Genomic DNA, 22,283 nt, shown 5'->3' with positions numbered 1-22,283 from the left:
ACCTCAACTGGAATTGCATCTTGACCTAGGATTTGGGCTAATTTAGTAATTAAAACTTTGTGTGCTTTTGAAATTCTTGGCACTTATGCATTTAAAATTAGATTTTATAAAACGATAAAATAAATTCTTTAGGTAGAGACTGCAGTTTGTGGGTATCTGAGCCGGAAACCCTCACGAGACAAAACTCGTCCACTAGAGCCACCTAGGGGTTTAAAGCCTTATTGCATATGGTAAATGCAATCGCGATTCCTGCGAAAGTGAGTTAGTTTTTATTTTGCTTGAGGACTAGCAAAATGTAGGTTTGGGGGTATGATAAGTGCTAAATAATGCATATATTAATATCTTTCTCATAGCACTTATCATTATTTTAATACACATATTTTGTAAAGTTAACCATAAAAGATGTGTTACCCTCATCATTGCATTTTAATAAATTAATTCAAGTTTGAATTTATTATTTATTAATTGAGCCTAATGTATGCAGGTCGAGTCAAGCTCGATAAGATAAAGCCTAAACCTACACTGCATCGTTTCACATCCTCCAAAGTCGACTCCAAGAACTTTTCTCCAAAACCCAATTCACCTTAATTTCTTTCCACTGGTTCCAACTCTTTTTCCACGTGATCCAATTTCCCTATTTTAATCTCAAAAACAATAAAATTCCTTCAATTATTTGTCTCCCATATCTCAAAGCATACCATCGTAGTTGCACGGATCCCAAAGCTCCATCCACTCCTCACATCTCGTTCAAACTCCCAGCATCCCACGGTCAGCCGTCTGCATTAAGATCCCAACATTCCATATTATCCCTCCCTTCCGAATCCAAAGAACAGAGTCGTTGGCTCTTTCCAGCTGAATCAAATTCAAAACTTCAAACCGAACAACTCCCTCATTCCAACTGATTAACCCTTCATTCAACCTGGATTAATTCCAATCTTCCTCCCCGAGCACCACGGAAGAGCTTTTCTTCCGGATTTCTTCCCTTCCGCATCCAAAGCTCCTTCCACGTCATTTTCTCCCCTGTTTCGGAATGGAACCACATGATCCACGGGTAAACTCAAATCCTAGGTCCTTCAGTCCGTTTTCTTCCTTCCATTTGCAAGAACCCAGCATGATCCTCTGCGTGATCATTTCCCTCCGCGTTCGAGTATCTCGTGGTCAGCTCGGATTAGCTCCATTTCCAGCCGTCTGCGAGGTGTCCACAAGCCATCTTCAGCCCGTCCGCATATGATCCTCCTAGATTTCCTATGAAATCCAGCACTCCATCCTTTTCTCCTCATCCTCCTGAATCATCTGTGGTTGAGCTTCATCTCCCAGCCATCAGCCGAATCCAAACTCCCCTACTCCACGTCCGTAGCCTCCCTCCCCTGTTCGGCGTGTCCCTTCTGAAAGTTACGCCCCGTTCGATGCGACGTTCGCAGCGGAATTCGAACGGGACGTCGTTCATTGCATGAACGTGCCTCGGATCATAGAATTCAAAAAATTTTCTGGATCCAAATCCAGAAGATCTTTGAATTCATTAGGAAGGGAAGATTAGGATCTGATGAAGGTTGATTAAGATTTATAAATCTGAAACTAAAATCAGAAGAAATTAATTTGAAGATCTCATCTTCAAAAAAACTGCAGGTGAAGAACACCGCAGCCTGATGATCTATCTAGGTTCCTGTTTGAGCCACACAATTGTCCGGCCTCTACAGATATCCACACGAGGATCTAATCATCTGAGATAGGGTCTTACCGGAGTGCTAGCTCCTTGCAAAGACCTCTCATGACTATCATATAGATTAGAAGATAAAAATCTGCAACATACCTCCTTAAAGAAGAACCCTTTTTTCTTCAACCTTGCTCCAGATGGAGGAAGAGGAAGGAGGAACCTTGCACGTGGATCTTCCTTGCCTTGCTACCATGGAAGAAGAGGAGGATGAAGACCCCTTGCTGCCGTGGAGAAGGAGGAAGAAAGAAGAGGAGGCGTGGAGAGGAAGAGGAGAGAATTCATTTATAACTTCTCCCTTGCTACCCTTTTATAGATTGGGTTTAGGGCTCCTTCTAATCTTATTAAGAGTATGGGACTGTAACCCACCCTTGGATTAATGCCAAGTGTCCAATCCTTGTGCTCATAGATGCATGACATGTGTCTATTTAATCAATTGATTAATTTTCTAATCACATTGGGATTCCTAATCTCATTAGGAGAATTAATTGATTTGGAAGCATACATCCTACGACGCCATGTGGACTTCAAAGTTCGCATAGTGTGAACATGACTTAAGTCATATTCATCCTACGACGACATGTGGTCTTTAAAATCTGCACAAATCTTGGTTTAATCAAATTGACCCAATCATGAATCCAAATCAATTTGGGTCGAACCCAATTTGATTTAGCTCATTAAATCAGCCCAATTGCAATCCAATTGCAATCAATTCCACTTAATTCTTCTTCCATTAACTCACTAACACTTAGTGGGTTAATTCAATCACCAATCATATTGATAATTGATTTCTATTATGATTCCAAATCACAATTATGATAGTCTGACTAATTAAATCCTCTATGTGTGTGACCCCGTAGGTTCTATTCTGACTGGTAGTGAGACATACTGAGATCTCCATCTCAATATCACTGAAACTCCTTTCAGTGGACTGAAACGATTTCAGTTCTACTCTTAGGGTTCACTGATCACCAAGTGAATGCCTTCAAGTCTCACAATCCACTAGTGACACCTAGCAGTATGTGGTGGCAACCCAGCCAAATGGAATATTTGAACCTCTTGGTGCAGTTAGCGTATGATACAATCCCTCTATCATGAATTCCGACGTGACGGAGGTTATGGATATCTCATCAAACCCCATCGTCTGTCATATGTCAAATTTATACGACTTCCAGTTCGAGATATGAAAAACTCTTTTTTCAAAATATCTGGTCAGGAATTTATCAAACTCGGTCTCATAAATCACATAGGATCACTCCTAATCTATCAAGGTCAATAGATCCCATCTAAATGCAACCCTATTCTAAAATAAACCTACTGCAGCCAATTCGCACTACAAGGACCCAAATGACTAGGGCCCAAGTTCACATGCTCGTCAAACTACAGCAACCTCACAGTGAATAGCTGAGGCATCGCAGGTCAAAGGACCAGTCATACAACTGCAACATAAGTAGTCACTGACGAGTGGATAGACATCCATGTGACTACTATCTTTGGTCACGCTCAGTACCTTATTCTCTAACAAGTACTTGCATAATCACTCTAGTGTCTCTACACCGTGAACTCGAGACTCGTCCATCTGACTAAGTGATCTGTGCACTAATCTCAGCGAATCGATCACCATCCCTCGTGATGGATCCATCGATCAGGAGCATTTAGAAATTAATCCCTAATGACATATGCCTCAAATTCTCAACTTCTTTGAGAATATGTGTCATCATCTGTTAATTTCTTGGACGATTCATGGACGCCTACAAACATTAATGAAAAATAAATTGCCCAATCTTATTTATTAATAAGTGTCAAATTATAAATTTATGCCTCAGATTACAAATATGCGTCAGCCACGTTGGCTTCTAGGGCATACTTCTAACACCTTCCCTTCCGGATAGGAACCAGCAACCACTTGTGATCTCCCGTATCCCACGAACAGAACCAAAGCCAGTCCCACGCTCAACCCGAGTTTCTTCCCAACATCCCATTTAGCTTTCACAGCCTTCCCCTGTTTTGGAACCAATCTCAGCCAAACTCCCCTTGATTCATCCCATCCACTTCCTCTGTGATCCATTCGCATCCCAACTGCCAGCCGTCTCAGCTTCATCTATTCCGAATTCCATGTTATTCTTCCCCTCCGAGATCCTCTCAAACCCGCTATTTTCCCATGCTTCAGCTGTGAGCATAATCCCCGGCATCCACGTCGACAGTTTCCATGTCTCGGCCGCATCCAGAATCTTCTCCCATGCGTTGAAGAAGTTCGGCTCCTTCATTCCCTGGATTCACGTCAACGGGATAAGCTACAACTCCGAAAATCACCCCAGCTTCAACCGCATCTCACTTCATCCTTATCCTCTGCGTGATAACAGAGGCTGTGAAGGCTATAAAAGGGAGTCAATGCATGCAGGCTAGAGGCATTCTTATTCCCCATCGGGGGACCATCGCATCATCATCTCCTTCATCCTCTCACGCTTCACCATTCCTCCTTCCCCATCGGGGAGCTGATCCCAGATCTCCTTAGAGGCCAAATTCCCCACCGGGGGGGGGGGGGGGGGGGGTTCCACATAGCTTTTTGGAGGCGGAGTCCCACGGGAAACAGAGGAGGGAGAGAAGTTTGGGCCTTTTTGGGAATGACTTCTCAAAAGAAAAAAATAATGAATTGCTAGAGAAGGAAGGAGAGATCCAGGGAAGGGAGGAAGAAAAGAAAAAATGGAAGCCCGCTGCTGTGCCACTGCTGCTATCACCCACGACTCCATGGAAGGCTGAGCTCTCCAGGGCTGGATGCAACCCTAACAAAGGGACACGGGTTTTATATTTTTAATTTTATATTCTTGGAGTTGTATGAACTTATTGTTTTTAATGAATATCTTCTTTTATTTCATGTTTAATTTCTGTGATTTTAAATATGAAGTTTATACAGCTGTTCATCATGATCATTGAAGTAAAAATAAGATAGTTCATTTTTAAGGAAGATGCGATGTGCTGCCACCTTAGATTAGGGTAGACATTTCATGCTAACTAAAGATGGATTATGCCTAAATTACTTTTGTGAAATTTTATTCGAATGCTTATTAGGCTTGTAGCCAATTTGCATAATAATCCAAGAATAAATTAAAAATACAATTAACCCTTATTCCGATGTTAGTGGTGAATTCCTTATCCTAGGTTCCCCCAAACTGATATTATTTTAATTGCATTTCTTATTAAATTGCTTAGTTTAATAGTCTTCACAAATTTCCTTTTTCAATTATTTTTAAGAAAACAACTGTACCCCAATCCCTGTGGATCGATATCCGTAATCACTATTCTACCAGATACGTGCTATTGCGTGGTCTTTAAAGTTGACTATCAAGAACCAAAGGCTTCATAGATTCAATGACCGTACTGCTACTGTAAATGCCCTTGCATGGTGCCCCTTTCAGCGCAATCTGCTTGTATCTGGTGGTGGTGGGACTGACTGGTGCATTAAATTCTGGAACACCCAAACTGGTGACCTCTTAGATTTAGTGAATACAGGTTCCCAAGTCAATGCACTGCTGTGGAGTAAAAATGAAAGGGAGTTGTTGAGCTCACATGGTTTTCCTAATAATCAACTCACCCTGTGGAAGTACCCATTCATGACTAAGATTACAGAGCTTACAGGTCATACATCACCAGTTCTTTCCATGGTTCAGAGCCCATATGGTTGCAGGGTAGCATCTGCAGCAGCAGATGAGAGGCTTAAATTCTGGAACATTTTTGAGACCCCGGAAGCATCAAAGTATGCGGCTAAAACCGAAGATGCAGGGCCATTTGTCAGTTTCAGTCTTATCAGGTGAGAAAGCTGAGTTATAGGCATATGCATGTGTGTTTATGGGTGCTCCTAGGTGTGTATATCCATAAATATCTATATATACATATACATATATTATTTATTAATTTACATGCATATGTATGGATGTATGTAGGCCTGGATATAGTTCAAGGTTATAATAAAACAATGCAATATACATACACATGAAGACACATGTGCATGAATGTGCTAGCATGGTCATACACAAATCCACATTCAAACACAATCACCCATGTATATGCACATGCATATATGCATTTATCTTCATTTGTTATACTTTTCTTTTAGCATGCTATAGGTTCTGATTTTCTTATTATAACATCGCAAGGATCAACTGGAATTTAACTCACGCATTAAATAGATCAGTATCCTTCATTCATTTGGATAAATAGATCATTAAAAATGGGTTGGAATAGTTGGCTAAAAGCTCACTTGATAGCTTTATTGTGCTTAATATGGTACATATGTCTAAATCTGCACCTTTGATGTAGAAGTATGAGGTCATAGATAAATTAAATTGATGCAGCCATACAATGGTGAGAGCCAATTTCAGTAGCTTTTAAGAAGCTAGACTCCACTACAATCCAAGATTTTAAGTCATGTTGTTCCATGGTCTACCATACTAGTCAGTACGGGCCGGTACGTATCGATACCGGACGGAATTAGTACGGTATAACTATATTTTTCGGTTCCGACCATTTGCAACCCGTACCAGCTCTAATTTTTTGTCTTTTAGCCCGAACCAGCCGAAGCAGTACGGTATCGGTTCGGTTCGGTACGGTGCCAGTACCGTACAGGTACCAGTGCCCACTGGTACGTCGGTACGGTCGGTACAGCAGACCTTCAGTTTAATATTTCTTGCAACAGCTCCACTTTAATTGTTTAATTTTGCTTGAGCTGTTTATGCAGTACATTTATTGTAAGGTGGATGGTGTTGATGGTTAATCCTGAGTTCAAGAAATAGTATATAAATCCATGTCTTGTCATTCCACATACAATGGACCAGTTTTTATATAGATTGCATTGCACCCTTCTAATACTTAATTCAACAATTATAGTGATACAAGCCATAAAATGGAGGATGAAAGATGTTGCATTTTGGTTTACATCAATTCCCTTTAGCAATTTCTGTTCTGGAGCCTTGATCTCTATTTTATGTACAAACACAGGAGTGATGTTTAATTGCCTATTTGTGTTCTTGATCCAACCTTCGTTTCAGGGCTTGCCTTTAGTTTTAAACTTTTGGGTCTTCTCCATATCTTGCTCTTTTATAACCTTATATCGGGTTAAGTTATTGAAGGTAAGGGCGACGCTGACAAGTCTATGAAAATGACAAGCAACTGGTGTATAGGGATTTCACATCAACCATACTGCTCTTGTTTAATCCTTCCTCTTTTCTGAAATCTTTATATTCCCGTTTCTTATGCTCATTATCGATGCAGTTTGGAAGTTATTTCTACACACTTACACAAACCCAATGAGTTTCAAGACTCTATAATGATCTTTTTTTTTTCCTGCTACTTTACTATCTGCTATTCGAGTTTGACCTTTCCACTGTAGTTCTAAAATATTATGGATGCGTAACTCCATTTTATTCATGGTTTATCTGCTTTATATATATATATATATATATATATATATATATATATGTCTTGAATATGTGTATTTTGTTAATACCATATGTTTTTAGGTGTTTCCTTGTGATTCTGCAATCTTTGGTAACTTCTACCATCCAAATTTTGTTGCACATAACCGTTCCTAGAAATGAAGCATAAGCAACAGAATTTGAGGTGGGGAAAAAGAATTGAGGGAAAAAATCACAAGTGGGAACCATTTACATTTTCTTCTATTAAATGCATTATCTGCAAACAAGGTGGAAATTAAAAAGGTTCAGGAGCTGTAGTTTGCAGTGTTCAGATGCTGTCCAAAGTCGTACAACAGAAAATGCTTGCCAAGGTACTAGCAAATTCTTCACCAAAATCCATATATGTGAAGCATTTTTTGAGCAGAATTGTTTTGTTCTATCAGTTGCTAACATTCTTACTGCATTACTCAGAAAATTGCATTTGAAGCTTCAGCAGACAAAGATATTATCCAGCAGACTTGGGCTGCTCTTCTTTCTAATTTCATATTGGTAACCTATGTATCTTCTTTTTTTTTAATTCCTTGTTGTTTTCATGCTATGCTATACAGGGCCTAGGTATGTGTGTCAGGTGCACGTGTGTTTCTAAGCATCTCTCCTTTCAATATGAAAGAATTTCTATTTATGGAATTATTTCTGAGTGTCACACTAATGTCCATCTTAAAGTGTCAAATGTGGGTACTTTAAGATAATTTGAAGGGTCTGATTAACATAGTGTTCATGTCTATGCATAGCTACTACCACTCCCACTGCTATAGCAACCACCACCACCAACTCTGCTTTTTTCTATCAGGAAGCATAAGACTGATAAGAATATTCAAACACCCATAAGAAGCCACATCATATTTCCTGAAGTCCCTAATAAGAGAACATTATGGATGTGAAGGAGAACAAAATAAAATTTTGGTAAAGAAAAGGTGGGTCTCTGACAGCTTGCCTAAAGATGATTTAGGCCCTGTTTGGGGGAGCTTTTGGAGGGCCAAAAAGTACTTTCTGGCCCTCCAAAAGTACTTTTAAATAAAAAATGGTGTTTGGTAAAATTTTCGGAAAGCTGTTTCAGCTTTTGCGGGAAGCTAAAAACAGCTTTTGGGGAGAAGCTCCAATTTGGAGCTTTTCGAAAACGTTGTTTTCAGCTTTGTCGAGAAGCTATTTTTTGAACCAAAATATCCCCATTTAAATCTCACTTTTTTCTCCCAAAACCCTCATCCTGTCTCTTCCTCTCTCACCCAACCCCTCCCTCTCCCTCTCTATCTTCTTCTTCCTCTCAACGCCCCCGTCTCTGTTCCTTCTTCCTCTTCATTTTTTTCTTTTTTTTTTTGTTTTGGGAGCTCATGGTTCCCCACGGTGGCAGCCACCATGCCGGCCACCACCCATGGCCGGCGACCCCTCTATATTTCAATGAAATAAAATAATAAATAAATAAATAACCAAATAAAATAAATAAATAAATAAATAAAAATATTAGTAATTATTTAACCAATTTTATCACCTAGCTAGAAAATTTGTTGGAGAGATAAATGGTCATTAGAAGGATGAAAAATTAATTTACACTAATAATTATAAGATTTATATATTTATTATTGTATTATACTATAAATATAATATTATATTACATTATATCATAATACATTGATATGTTATGTTAAATAATTTAATATTATATTAAATTATTATTCTATAATACATAACGTTATAGTACTATATTATAATAATATTATATTACATTACATTAATATTATACTATATTATACATTTATGTATTAATACATATTATATTTTATTATGCTCTGTTGTATATTACTGGTAATGTCCTTTATGATCATTTTGTCATACAAAAGTACTTTCTCAGTTTGTTTACTAAACACATGTTAAAGTGCCACAGCACTTTAGAAATGTATTTACCAAACAGCAAACAACTTTTTATAAACGCTCTGTTTCAGACGGCTCTACTTCCAACAGCTCTACTTCCAAAAGCTCTACTACAAACAGCTCCCCCAAACAGGGCCTTGTTACGGATAAAGGTGGAAGAACTGATGACTAGCAAGTGCATGACCATAAGGAGTAACTCAAATTCTTAAAGAAGTTTGCAAACTGTACCCACATATAATCGTTTTTGAAAATGAAGGCCAAAGCTTTATTGTGAGTTCCAATGCTCCTCGGAAGAAACTCGGTGGATCTTTTCATGCGGTAGATGGCGCAACTAAAGTGAAGACAAATCCTATCTCATCTTTTTTTAGGTTATCTAGTGTATGGTGCTATGGTAATGATGCAATACTCTGCCTTCTTTCAATTTTGGGTTTTCTTGGTAAAGAGCAAAACCCTGTCGTAGACTTTCGATTGATTGGTCTATGCTGAAGCAGAAAGACAGAGACCAGGCAACTTATTTTGGTGGAAAATTCCAATCGAGTACCATCAAGGTCCAGAATTTGTATAAATCCACCAACAAGTTTTGGAATTTATACTGTATAGAGATAAGTTATTGTAGTTTGGAAGAAGGGATTACGTGGCATGTGGACTTGTAAAAATTTGATGTTTTAACCCTAGGAGAAAAAAAAATATTAACTCTCCCCACGAGCATGCAAGGCATCTTAACCAAATATCTCAAATATATAAAAATAATTCAACTAAATAAAAATGGAATCTTATTCCATTAACTAACTCAAAATATAAAGTCCCACGGTTCTAAATATACAGCGGAACAATAAATTTAGCAACATGCAAAACTTAGTTCTTTAAATAACAAAATATTGCAATGTCTAACAATCATAATGATTGTCCAAGATGACAGTTCAATCTAAATAAGTTCTAACTCAAAAATAACTTGTGCTACTATCCTTCTAGTCGCTCTCCCATTTTGAAACTCGAATAAGTTAGTTCTCGGAATCTGCAAAACAACAAGAAATTGTATAATGAGCTAAACAACCCAGTAAGTAATAAATAACTTAACTAGATAAATCATATAATAACATAAAATATAAATACAAATTACGACGTATCAGCATAATGACAAAATCAATTTCTTTTCAAACACAAATCCATTGAAATCCGTATCTTTCAAATATCCATATACATAATCATAAATCCATTTCGAAACAAATCACATTCAACTCAACAGCCTTTAACTACGACCACACTCATACCTTGTGGCTAGGCCAGAAATAGAACTACACTTGTACCCTGCGGAGTGGGCTAGAATACCGTACTTATACCCTATGTTGGACATATTTTGCCGCTGTGCGGGCCATACCTTGCGGGGTCCCTGAGCAGCACAGGGAGGGTCACTGTCAGCATGTCCTGCCGCCTGCCAACGGCGATGGCTTGGTTAGTAGGTGGGTTATACCCGAGGGTCCCTGAACCCATGGAGAGGCCAGGTCGGAGTCCGGGGTGGGCGAGGCCTGGTCGGAGTCGACTCATGGCGCTGCCTTTGGTGGGGTTTAAGAAAATAGAGTTGCACCTTTACTAACACCGGTCAGTTTTGGTGTAATGGTAGCGCTTGATCCTGACAACATTTTAAGAAGTGGGCCAGAATACTGCGCTTATACCCTGCGAAGTGGGCCGAGATACCACACTTATACCCTGTGGCGAGGCCAGAATTGCCAATGCATAACCTCCAGTTGGCAGGGTCCAGAACATAGTCAGGCTGAGAGTTTCAAATATGATGCACATCAAAATTCTTTTTGTAACATAATAGATATATCATAATCCGATCTAAATATGCATATGCGATGTAAAAACAATAAATATATCAATAGTCCGAAAAATAATATTCCAATTCACATATCTATTTTGCATTCAAATCATCTCGTAAAATTCATGAATCACATATAAATTCATTAACAATTTATTCGATGCAAAATTAATATTATATAAATAAAGAGTCTAGAAAAGGCAGTTCATTACTTACATTGAACGCGATCCACAACAAATCCAATTAATCTCACAAATTTCTCATAGAACCTAATATCCAAAAATCATATTCTTCTTTTAAAATTTATCACAATATATATAAAAACTTAAATTTTAATATATCCCCAAGGCTGACCCTGCAGAAGTGCCTAGCACCCCGAGTTCGGGTTCATACCCGTAAACTACCCCCTCCCTTTTTTTTTTCTTTCTTGCTTTCTTTTCTTTTTCTTTCTTTTCTTTTCTTTTCTTTTTCTTTTCTTTTTCTTCTTCCCTTTCCCTCTTCTCCCGACTCGTCTCTTCTTCTTTGACGAAACAGGGGGCCCGTGACCCCCCCCCCTTCTTCTTCTTCTTCCCTCCTCGATCGAGCCCAAGGGCGGCCATGGTGGCCGGCCCTGACGGTGGCAGGAGGTGGCGGAGCAAAGCCGACCACCTCCGGCGGTTGGCGGCGGCGAGTGTTCTTGGGCCGAACAGAGCTCCCATTTTGGACCTAATTTTCGGCGATTGGTTGGCCCAAAAACCACAATAAATCATGGCTAAACATCACGGAAGGAAGGGAGGAAAGTTAGGAGCCCTTACCTCAGCCCCGACGAAGATCCGATGGCTTCTTTCCTGCGGCAAACAGAGAAAAAGAACCTCTCGAACCGAAGAGGAGCAGGCTTCAACGGCTCTCTCCTTCTCTCTCTCTCTCGGGTGGAGCACGAGGAAGAAGATCGCCCAAATCGGAAGGGGACTGGGGGGTTTGCGGCTCCTCTTCAGGTGGTCTCAAAGGGGAGGAGAAAGACGCCCTAAAATAGAGGATCCCGTCTTCTTCAGGATGGATCTCCCTCCTCACAGTGCTGGGCCGGTCAAGTGGACCGGGCCCAATTTCAAGTTCTCACACTTACTATATTATACTGTTGTTTAACTTGTAGGATTTGATTCAGCAGTTTTATTTTGAAATTTTATTTATTACACTGTTGCTTAACTCATTATTGTGAATTGGTTCCTTTCATTAGCTTTGGTGTGAAACCTGAGCTAGGGCCGTAAGCCTAGTTGTTCTCCTTCCCTCCTCCCTCCTCTCTCTTTCTTCTCTCTTCCTCCTTTCCCTTTCCCTTTCCCTTCCCTCCCTCCCGATCTATCCTTCCCTCACTTTCGAAATCGATCCTCGCCCTTCTTGTTCTTCTCCATCGATGCCCTAGAATAGAAGGCGATCCGTTTCCTCTCTTCCCCTCCTCTCCTCTATCCTCGTCTTCCTTCTGTATCTCTCTCTTTCTCGGCCAAACCTCCCCTTCTTGGACTTGTGGTGTAGGACCGCTCTTGAACCGCTAGTAGCCGGGGTGGTGCCGGGTGTGACGTACTCACACGTGGGACTCGAGCCAGAGCTCAGAGGAGTAGCTGAGCCGGGCCTACGGGTGGAGAGGGTATGAGTAAAACCGGTCGGGGTGCCCAACACACGGCCATTTCTGCCCGAACATTCTCCTGGCGGGGCGGGGGCCCAGTGGGGGCTGCTAAGCGGGGGTGGGCTTGTCCCTTCCTCCCTCCTACCCCTTTTCTTAGGGAAAAAAAAAAAACCCCTTCCCCCCGTTTGTTCCTTTCTTCCAGCGGTGCACGAGAAGAAAAGGGAAGAGCCCATTCCAACCTCATGGTTCTGGCGACCCGCCATCTCCGCCATCTCCGCCGTCGCCGCCTCTTCCCTCTTTTCCCTCCGCCCTTCCATCGCTCCAACCCCCACCAAAACCATAGCCCCTTCTCCTATTCCGACCACCTCACATGCTCTTCAGCCTCCTCCAATCCCAATATCCAATCTTTCTACGCTAAAATCCCCTCCCGCTCCTTCTCATGGCACGCCTGGACCGGCGGCACATCAGATGACAGCGGTGGATCCGCCTCCGGCAGCGGTGCCGGAGGTGACAGCCTCATTGGGAACTCCAAAGAGGGACTGGAGTTCAGCCCTGTGGATGGCTCCGAAACTGGAGCAGGGATCTCGAGTCTCGGATCCGATGGCTCGGGGATGATGGAGGAAACGGTTGAAGAGAGCGTGTGGTATTACCCAGTCCTCTCTGTGATTACTCTGCTTGATGGGTACCATGATCTCACTGGTCTTCCATGGTAAGCATTCCGAAAATTCAAGTCTTAAGGAGCTCCATGGGTTTTCTCGATGGGCAATCCTTGTGCTATTTGGGCTTTGAATTAGTTAAATTGTTTGGAAAACAGAAGATATGTTATATATGCCGGCTAATCTTCAATTATAGGACTTCCTCCACGCCAATTCTTGACATTGTCTCTATAGTTCGTTGGAATTGTCGGAAGTGTGGAGAAAGATTAGCGTGGGAAGCGAATTGTTTTATATTTTCATATTTTTAGTTTGTATATTGTCTGAAGGTTTCTAACAGTGTTAACAACAAGTAAACCAAATAGTGGAATGGTCCGCCTGCTCAAGTTTGATTTGTTGTCTACTAATGTGCATGGATGAGAACTTGATACCATGGCGAGGAATGAGTATGCTATCTTGGTTGTTTTAGGTTCTATGGATCCTACTTTTCCATTGATTAGCGAAAGATTAAATTCTCCATTTACATAGACAATTAGATATACATGCATATATTCTGTCTTGCAATTAGAACATTTCTACATGAATTTGAACTTCTCTCCTCATCTGAGCTTCTGTATGTTTTTGTTACACATATCTATCATCTCTGTCATTATTCAACTGCTTTATTCTTATTCAGTGCAATCACCACTTTATACTGCTATTTTTCGTAGTTTGAACTCAAAACACCTCAGCCTTCTATGTCATATGATGTTATCATATCTTAAGGCCTTCTTAATTGGCTACCCTCCTATTCTATGGAGTCTTGCTTATTGTTTCACGTATTTTTTTTTTGTCTCATAGGCTACTCATAGATAACTTCATTTTACATAAACTCCATGCTTTATATGGGTGAAAATTTCTGTAGTCGCGGAAGAATTCTGTTTATTAATAGTGACAATTTGAGTATTGACTGAAAAATTTTCTGCATCACTAAGTCAATGTTGCTTGTTGATAAGTAATTTATCTGATAACATTTCAATGAATGAAACTTCTTTTTTCATGTGACCTATAATCTTTCTATTATGTTTGCTTGTAATCTTTTGTGTGGTTCATTGATATTCATTTAAATTACTATCAATCAATCTTCATCATTAAACTGTAGTGGAGCGCATGTTCGTCTTGCAATAAAATGTTTAATTCATAGTCATTTGACTATATAGACACCATTGCAGGTGGTTAATAATCTCCACATCTACGTTGGCCCTGAGGGTGTCCCTACTTCCTGTGCTTATTTTGCAACTTAAGAAGGCTGGAGAAATTGCAAAATTATTCCCAAAATGTAAGAGATCTTTTCTGTGCCTTAATCTCATAATATTTTTTTTTCCATTCCATAGTTAAGATTAAAATTAGGGTTGTAAGTAACTTGTTAGTCGTCTTTTATATTGATGCACTATATCATTATATGTTTCACTTAGTAGTTCACATGCATGTAAATTTCATGTTTACAACTAAATATCATATTCTTTTCTATGTAATGTAATTGAGAAACAGTGAGGAATCCCTATTGGTGCTTCTAAAGCAATTCTTGAATTATACAATTTTCTGATTCTTACCATATTCATTTTAAATAACATGCCTTTAGTGAAGACTTATTAATGAACTTACATTGACCTTAATTGATTGCTAGTCTCAATTTAGCACAGTGGATGAGTTTAAATCCTGGTTCAAAATGGTCATTTGGCTATGGCTGTTCAAAATTGAAAATGTTGATATAACAAATAGATGATGGTGAATGTGTGTAAGCTTCTTGATACTACAAGGTTAAAGCATGACTTAAAAAATATGAATGCAATTTGTAGTTGGCAACTCAAGGCAAAGAGATTAGTTATCTTTAACTCAATTGTTTTGTATCATCAAAATCAATCTTTCAGGGTCAACAATCTCTCCCTTTTTGATCATAACAGAACTCTTGAGTTCCAAAAAGATAATTATATAAAAAGTGATGCCATCTTTTAGAACAGAGTATTAATTTGCAAAATTTAGTTAGAAGGATAAGCATATATTCTATTCTGATTCTGTCTATCAATTTTTCTAAAATGCCTTTCTACATCTCTTACATTACATAAATAATTTCTATTTAAATAAATTTGACTATTTCTAAAAATGTTAGGTAATCAAAGACCTAGCTTCTAAAATGAGAAAGAAAGGTGTAAATTGGATTCTAATCGCTCTCCAAATACAAAAAAAAGAGAAAAATCTCGTTATTCTCTTTAAAAGTTTATATGATATAATTTGAGTGTTTATATTTATTTTTATTTTGCAATGTGCATTGCATGTATCTCGTTGCTAGTTGTGCAAAGGAAATAGGGAATGGATATTTAGAAGTCCGTTAAGGCTGCTTCCTTCTTTTGAGCATTTCTCGAATATCGTCTAAGTTAGCATTATCCCCCCAAAGAATAGGATCATTGTCTTCTTTCAAAACATAATCACATACAGTCGCCCAGGATTTTCTTGTCTGCACATCCAACTGAGCTCCATCAAATTTGGGATGCCTAAGGTTATAATTAGTGACGGTGAAAAATACTTTTGTAATAAGCCTTTCGAGACCTTATTGAAAAAGTATGGTGTCACCAATAGAGTTGCTACTCCATATCATCCGCAAACTAGTGGCCAGGTAGAGTTAGCCAATAGAGAGATCGAGCGTATTTTAGAGAAAATGGTGAACCCATCACGAAAAGATTGGTCCTTGAAACTATCAGATGCATTATGGGCTTATCGTACTGTATACAAAACCATTCTTGGCATGTCTCCCTACTGGCTAGTTTACGGAAAAGCATGTCATCTGCTTGTAGAAATAGAGCATAAATCGTATTGGGCAATTAGAAAATTGAATTTTGATTTACGTGATGCCGGTCTAGCGAGAAAATTGCAATTGAACGAGCTTAACGAGATTCACAGAGATGCTTATGATAATGCTAAGATTTGTAAAGAACGAATGAAGATCTTACATGATAAATCAATTTTGAAAAAAACTTTTGAACCTTTGCAAAAAGTCCTTTTATACGACTCCCGCTTTCATCTGTTTCCTGGTAAGTTGCGATCGAGATGGACAGGTCCTTACATTATAAAAACTGTTTTTCCATATGGGGCGGTTGAAATTGAGAATCCACGAGATGGTACGATTTTTAAGGTGAATGGACACAGGTTAAAATCTTTTCTTGAGAATTTTGCAAATGAAGAGGACTCCTTTTCCTTGGGGGAGCCTTCTTACGACTGAGCATGACGACAAAGGTATCTGTATATTAGTTAGAATTAATTTTTTCTTTTATTTCTAGTTTTCTTCTTATTTTGTAGGTCTTCTTTTCTAGATATCAACAGCTCAAGGTATTGCTCTTCTCTCCAATATTATTTTCTCTATTGTATCTATTACATTGAGGACAATGCAATATTTAAGTTGGGAGGAGGGAAATATTTCTCAAAAAAAAAAAACTTGTTTTTGCATTTGATTTATTCTATTACTTTCTAAGCAAATGCACATGTATTTTCATATTAAGTTTGTGCAACTATTAAGGCAAGGAACACATGCGTACTATGACTGATCAGAGACCTATTATTAGATCCTCGCACATGTGCTTAATGATTATAGGAAGGCCTCAGGAGTTCACATTTGTTTAATGCATTTTTATTAAGCCGTATCTGTAAAAGAAGTACGAGTATCCTTGTCCGTACTATAAGGTTCATGATTTGGTTTTCACATAAAGACAGAGGTTGAATTTCCTGGCTAGATCACCTAAGTACCTTACGATCCGACCTTGGTTGACCTATAGTCACGATGCAGTCACGTATATAATAAAAATATCTATATATATGGTTCAGTCTGCCTTATCTTTTCTTGCAAAATTATTATTAAAAAAAAAATCCTAATGATGACAAGTCTAGTCTGGTTCAAGTAATTAAGTCCGAGGGGTGTTTCACCTAATGTCTTGAGCCAACTGGATCGGGGGTCATTGGCCGAAAGCTCGCTACATGGACCTTACTAAACCCTAATGGGGTTGGACAGCTGTAGTCGTCATATGTAAAAAAAAAAAAATGAAATAAAAATAAGCATGAATGAGTTGGTCAGGCTGAACTTAGTGACTTGTGGTAATGGCTGGTTTGACTCCATTGTATTGGACCTCTGTATACCCGGGTTGTTTAGTTGGGATTGATAGCTCTTTCTTTACATACGAACCATTCTTGACGAATGTAGACAACATGTGATATTCTGAAAATTTGATGGATTAGGTTCTAACAAATTGTAGAAAACACTTGTGAACTTGAGTAGTGCACCTAAAACTCGGACGGTGCCCTGTTGTGGTGGAGGTATTAGTACTCTGAGAAAGTCATACTATTTTATGCACACTACACTTTCATATTTTCCTTGTTTCGAAAGTTGCCGTGCTTGAAAATATATATTAATTAATTACATGTGTATTAGCTTAGGCTTTATTTCATATTTTTAGGATCTCATGTCATATCATTCATGATGTTTGTGGGTAACATCCCTGAAAACCCTCACGAGACAATACTCGTCCACTAGGGTAATCTAGGGGTTTAACGGCTTGTTGCACGTGCTAAGTGCAACCGTGATGCCCTACGAAAGTGGGTACATATTTTAGTTTTATGTCTTTAGCTTTAATAAAAAGTCAAAGGATTGACCAACACTTTTTGTACTCTCATGTTATTGTTTACTCTGAATTGCTAGAGACTAGCAATAAGCTAGTTGGGGAGTGTGATGAGAGTACAAAAGTACGATCTACATATTACTTAAATTAGTGTTATTGCCAACGGATAACGATATTATCACTAATCTAATATTATATTTTTGATTGGGTGCAGGTGATCATAAATCAAAGTTACAATGCACATTTAGTATAAATTGGGCCTAGACAAATGCATAACTTAGACCACATACGCCCAACCTCGTCATGGTCTGATCGAACCCACCATTCATCAAGCACACTTGCACTCGAGGGATATATGGCAACCATCCTAAAGCAACGCGCAATGGGACATCCGAGGGCTTAGATTTATCAAGCCAAGAAGATCCAAAAGGAAGAAAGTGGCCACATCAGCGATCATCCCGTGATCAACGATTCTCCTCCACGTCGTCCGCACCCGTGATGAGTCCCCACATCGGTCCGCTTGCGTTCTCATCCTGCCCAAGCCCGTGAAGCTTCCCAGCATCCCACATCATCTTCTTTCCCCGTAATCCCAGCTTCCGGATCAAGCAACATCCGGCCATGATCAGCTCACACGTCCCAGCCTCTCGTGAAGCTTCCCAGCGGCAGTCCGGAAGAGATCGCGATCCATCCGCGCGTCTTCCGGATTCATGATCGCCCAGTCATCCTGATTCGTCCGGTCGAGTCCCAGCAAAAGCCCAGCCGTCCGCGAAGCACCCTCCGATCCCAAATCCATCCCTCCGCATCCGCTCCATATTTTCAGCCTCCCACGCACGATCCTCGGCGTCCGTTCTCAGCGCCGGATCCGCCCGCAATCACCTCGCATCGGTCCGCCTCCTTCACAGTGTCCGCCTGAGCCCATGATCCCAGCATCCCGTGAAGCGTCCGTTCTCAGCGCCGGATCCGCCCGCAATCGCCTCCTAGATTCATCCCCTTCGTCCGCTCCTAGCTATTCGTGACGGTTTCCTTCCATCTCCACGTGCATTCAGCCAGCCGTCCGCGTCCGGGTATCTCGCAGCTGGCATTAAGGATCCATCGAGGGGGATATAGAAGGGCTCTCTCGGCTGGAAGGAGGGGAGGCTGATTCGTGGGAAGAAGAAAAGAAAACAGGGGAAGCAGCCATTCAAAGAAAAAAGAAAAAAGAAAAACAGGGTATGCCCTGTTTCCGAAAAGAAAAGAAAAAAAAAACAAAAGGGGAGGTGATTTTTGTAATGGAAAGCTAATTTCAAGGTCCGCGGTATCGGTACCGGTCGGCGTACCGGTGGCAGCCCGGACCGGTATGTACCGGTCCCATACCAATCCCGTATCGGTCTGTACCGGTCCGTACCGGTACTCCAACGATAAGCTATCGGTACCGGATTACCGGTCCCAGGCCGGACCGGTACATACCGGCCCGTACCGGCCGGTACGGACCGGTACGGCAGACCATGGCTAATTTCTTTGGCAAAGGGTGATGGATGAACCCTTGTCATGTTGCTTTCATCAAGTACATTCTAAACCTTTATTCTAATTGTTTTATATCCATTGGTATGTTTTGGATTCTTGCATATTTATTTATTAGATAGGTCTTGTATGGTTTATATATATTGATGCATGGATTGTTTCAATGCTTGATTTGTCGTAGACGTAACCAGTACGATAAATACTTGGATGTTAAATTCATGTTTTCAGATTGTATACTCCATGATTAGAACTACTCTATCATATTAATCCTTAATCAAGAATCGCCGAGTTTATTTATTGAAAGTAATATTGTCAAGGAGGATTCCGGATCCCTAGCTTTCTCTATATTCTTGAACTTTGTTTAATTACATATTATTCTCTGCTTTTAATTTCTGAAAATCAACGGAAAATTACATCTAAAATTACGCTAATAATAATTCATAGACCGCTCCCTGAGGATTCGACCTCGGACTTCCGAGTATACTATTTGTGCAATTCTCCTGCACTTGGGAGAGCATTTTTGCGAGAGCATCAGGAACTCTGAAGCCTTTTCTGTAATAATATTTTGATCTCTGTAGCAACCTTATTAGGTTTACCCATTTTATTTAATCTTTTTAATGCAATGGAACATTTCATCCATATTAGCTGTTTTTGGTATTCATGATTCTACGGCATGCAACATGGTTGAACTCATGGTAGATGTATACCTTTCAAGTGATCTACATGTGGTAGTTACAGCACCAGACAGCAGCTTGCACTTGACAGAACATACTCAATTCTATTAAACATGTGTCTGTTAATCATTCCATATCTCCATTCTTCTTCATAGTAGATATAATTGATGTAAGAGATTTCAGAAAACAGCTAATTCCCATGACAATGCTGGATGGATAAGTTGGACAATTGACTTCTAGATAACATTTGTTCAGGCTATAAAATACTATTTGGTTTCATCAACTGCTGCATTATGGTTTGAAACAGATCTTCACTTATTAAGTAGGTATTAAAGCTACTCTAAATCTCCCTTTCAAGTAATTGCACTGGAAGACTTCAGCTAGTTTATGATTACCCCCTCAGCTACTAGCATTATCTTCAAAGCTTTCTTAAAAGCTTGCTGTCTGACCATGTGAGAAGCTATTCCAGTATTCCTGGTTAATGAGACTTATCTCAGCTCTTCAGATCCATAGAGCAATAATGGAATTCCCAAAAATTAACAATTGTTCATTGTTATATTTTGTAATTTGGTCTTGTTATTTATATTCTCATCGCAGGACAAAACTTTTGATTAACAGATTCCTTTGCATATTAATCTCTGCTTCTCATCTTGGCCTTGTTAAAATCTCTTTTTATAGTTTTTGAGCCTTTCATTTAGTATTTGTTTTAAAGTCTAAAATCCATGCAATCTAGATTTTTTATTTTGACCCTCTTATCATTTTTTGAGCATTAAATGTTGCAGCAATTATCCTTCAGAAATCCGTACATCCGGATGAAGTTGGGTTTGCCAGAACAAAAGGTTCAGATGAGGGATAAAATTTCCAACGAGAATGTTCTGCATGAGAAGAGTGGTCTATTGGAGCATGCAATCTCTGCAGAAACTTTATCTCCTGAGAAATTGCTTGATGCGAGTAGAGAATATATAATAAAGATATTTCTTCTGGGTGTTGGGCTGTTACTGTTTCTGCCACCTAATAATTGTTTTTCTGGATTTTTATAGCTTGCTCTTGATAACTTGTCAGCAGGCCAGCAAGATAAGGCTCTTCCATTGCTATGGTAACAGAACTTTATCAATTTTATTTAAATTTTTTGCCCAGGGCAATCAGTGACTATTTTTCTTGTGCTTTTTTTACCGAATTATATATAGTTAATAGAGCCTTTGTAGACAGAATGGCAACTGACAAGAATCCTGAACTGGTGAGGGCTTGGATAGCAATGGGGCAAATTCTGTGCTCTAAAGGATTATTTTTGGAAGCATCTGAATATTTTGAACGTGCAATCTCAAAGGTCTCTTCATTTGCTGTTGCTGTTGCATAATATACCCTTAAGTTTTCATGTAAAATGCTGATAAAAATATGTACTTACTGTTCATGGATCTTAAACAAAACATCTCATGGCATCTAATCTCTAACTTGTTTGCTGATAGATTCAAGAGGAGGAGGATGCTCTTCGAGTTCTTGCATATTTCGGGGCAGGTGTTTCACATATATGGCAGGTAAATCAAGCAGTGTCATTTGAGTTTCATGCTCTCACTCTACATGGATTACCGATCAACGAGATGCCGTGTGTTTGTAGGGAGATAAATCAATGGGGATCGAGCACTTGAAAAGACTAGCAGAGTTGAAGGAGCCAGATGGTCCTATGGACAGAGCCTGCTACTATAGAGGATTGGTGATGTTAGGAAGGTACATACCTGAAGAGTTTTCACATAGTATTTGTACTTTCTGCTAGCATTTCATGTGATGCCGCACAAATGCGGAAAAAGAGGAGAAGAAGGAAGAACAAGAGAGAAAGAAGGAAGAAGAGGTTCTAGAGACACAGGAAGAAGAGAAGGGGAGGAGGAGGAGGAAGAATAAGATCTGGGAGGAAAAGAAATTCTTAATCATTCATTAAATCCTAATCATGAAAATAGTTCCCTATATATAGGGCCCAAATACACAACTTGCATAAACCCCCCTTACACAGAAATAAATCCTAATGAACCCACAAATAACACAAATAAGCCCTAAAATGCAAATAAGCCCAGAAATAAAATAAACCACAAATAAACCCTAGAATGCAAATAAGCCCAAAAATAAAATAATAAAATAAATATGCAAATAAACGAGTCTGGCTCAATCCGGGGGCTCAGGATCATCTGGATGAAGGGCTCTGATGTCCCCATCAACTCCTTCCGGGTGAGAAAAACTCGACCCCATCGAGTACAGGTCTGGCCGGCTGTCGTACTGCTCCAGAAGATCGGGGTCAATGCGCTGCAACTGTGCTTTGGAAATCCACGTCACATCAGACTTTGGTCGACCTTTCCACCG

General features: G+C 39.6%; 1 protein-coding gene across 3 annotated transcripts; it reads left to right on the top strand.

The window, feature by feature from the left end:
* The first annotated feature begins 12,634 nt into the window (after nt 1-12,634).
* Nucleotides 12,635-21,858, top strand: LOC120107483 (ALBINO3-like protein 3, mitochondrial). Of its 3 annotated transcripts, XM_039120765.1 has the most exons (7): nt 12,635-13,173; nt 14,329-14,435; nt 20,717-20,881; nt 20,975-21,030; nt 21,140-21,261; nt 21,401-21,469; nt 21,550-21,858. In XM_039120765.1, exons 3-7 carry the CDS (start codon nt 20,805-20,807, stop codon nt 21,703-21,705), a joined length of 480 nt encoding a protein of 159 aa, XP_038976693.1. In that variant the 5' UTR covers nt 12,635-13,173; nt 14,329-14,435; nt 20,717-20,804; the 3' UTR covers nt 21,706-21,858. The 3 variants fall into 3 exon arrangements, with proteins under 3 accessions (XP_038976693.1, XP_038976692.1, XP_038976694.1); XM_039120766.1 differs by lacking the exons at nt 12,635-13,173; nt 14,329-14,435; nt 20,717-20,881 and having other exon boundaries at nt 20,889-21,030; nt 21,144-21,261; XM_039120764.1 differs by lacking the exons at nt 20,975-21,030; nt 21,140-21,261; nt 21,401-21,469; nt 21,550-21,858 and having other exon boundaries at nt 20,717-20,880.
* Nucleotides 21,859-22,283: the final 425 nt, after the last annotated feature.

This window comes from Phoenix dactylifera, unplaced genomic scaffold, assembly GCF_009389715.1.
Source record: "Phoenix dactylifera cultivar Barhee BC4 unplaced genomic scaffold, palm_55x_up_171113_PBpolish2nd_filt_p 000880F, whole genome shotgun sequence".
Classification (NCBI taxonomy): domain Eukaryota; kingdom Viridiplantae; phylum Streptophyta; class Magnoliopsida; order Arecales; family Arecaceae; genus Phoenix; species Phoenix dactylifera.
The sequence above is the reverse complement of the archived record's forward strand: the minus strand, read 5'-3'. Positions and strand labels throughout refer to the sequence as shown.

Coding starts and splice junctions, on each gene's coding strand:
- LOC120107483 (XM_039120764.1), top strand. CDS start 12,707: ATGGTTCTGGCGACCCGCCATCTCCGCCATCTCCGCCGTCGCCGCCTC. Junction 13,174..14,328: donor GATCTCACTGGTCTTCCATG/GTAAGCATTCCG, acceptor ACACCATTGCAG/GTGGTTAATAATCTCCACAT. Junction 14,436..20,716: donor TGCAAAATTATTCCCAAAAT/GTAAGAGATCTT, acceptor TAAATGTTGCAG/CAATTATCCTTCAGAAATCC.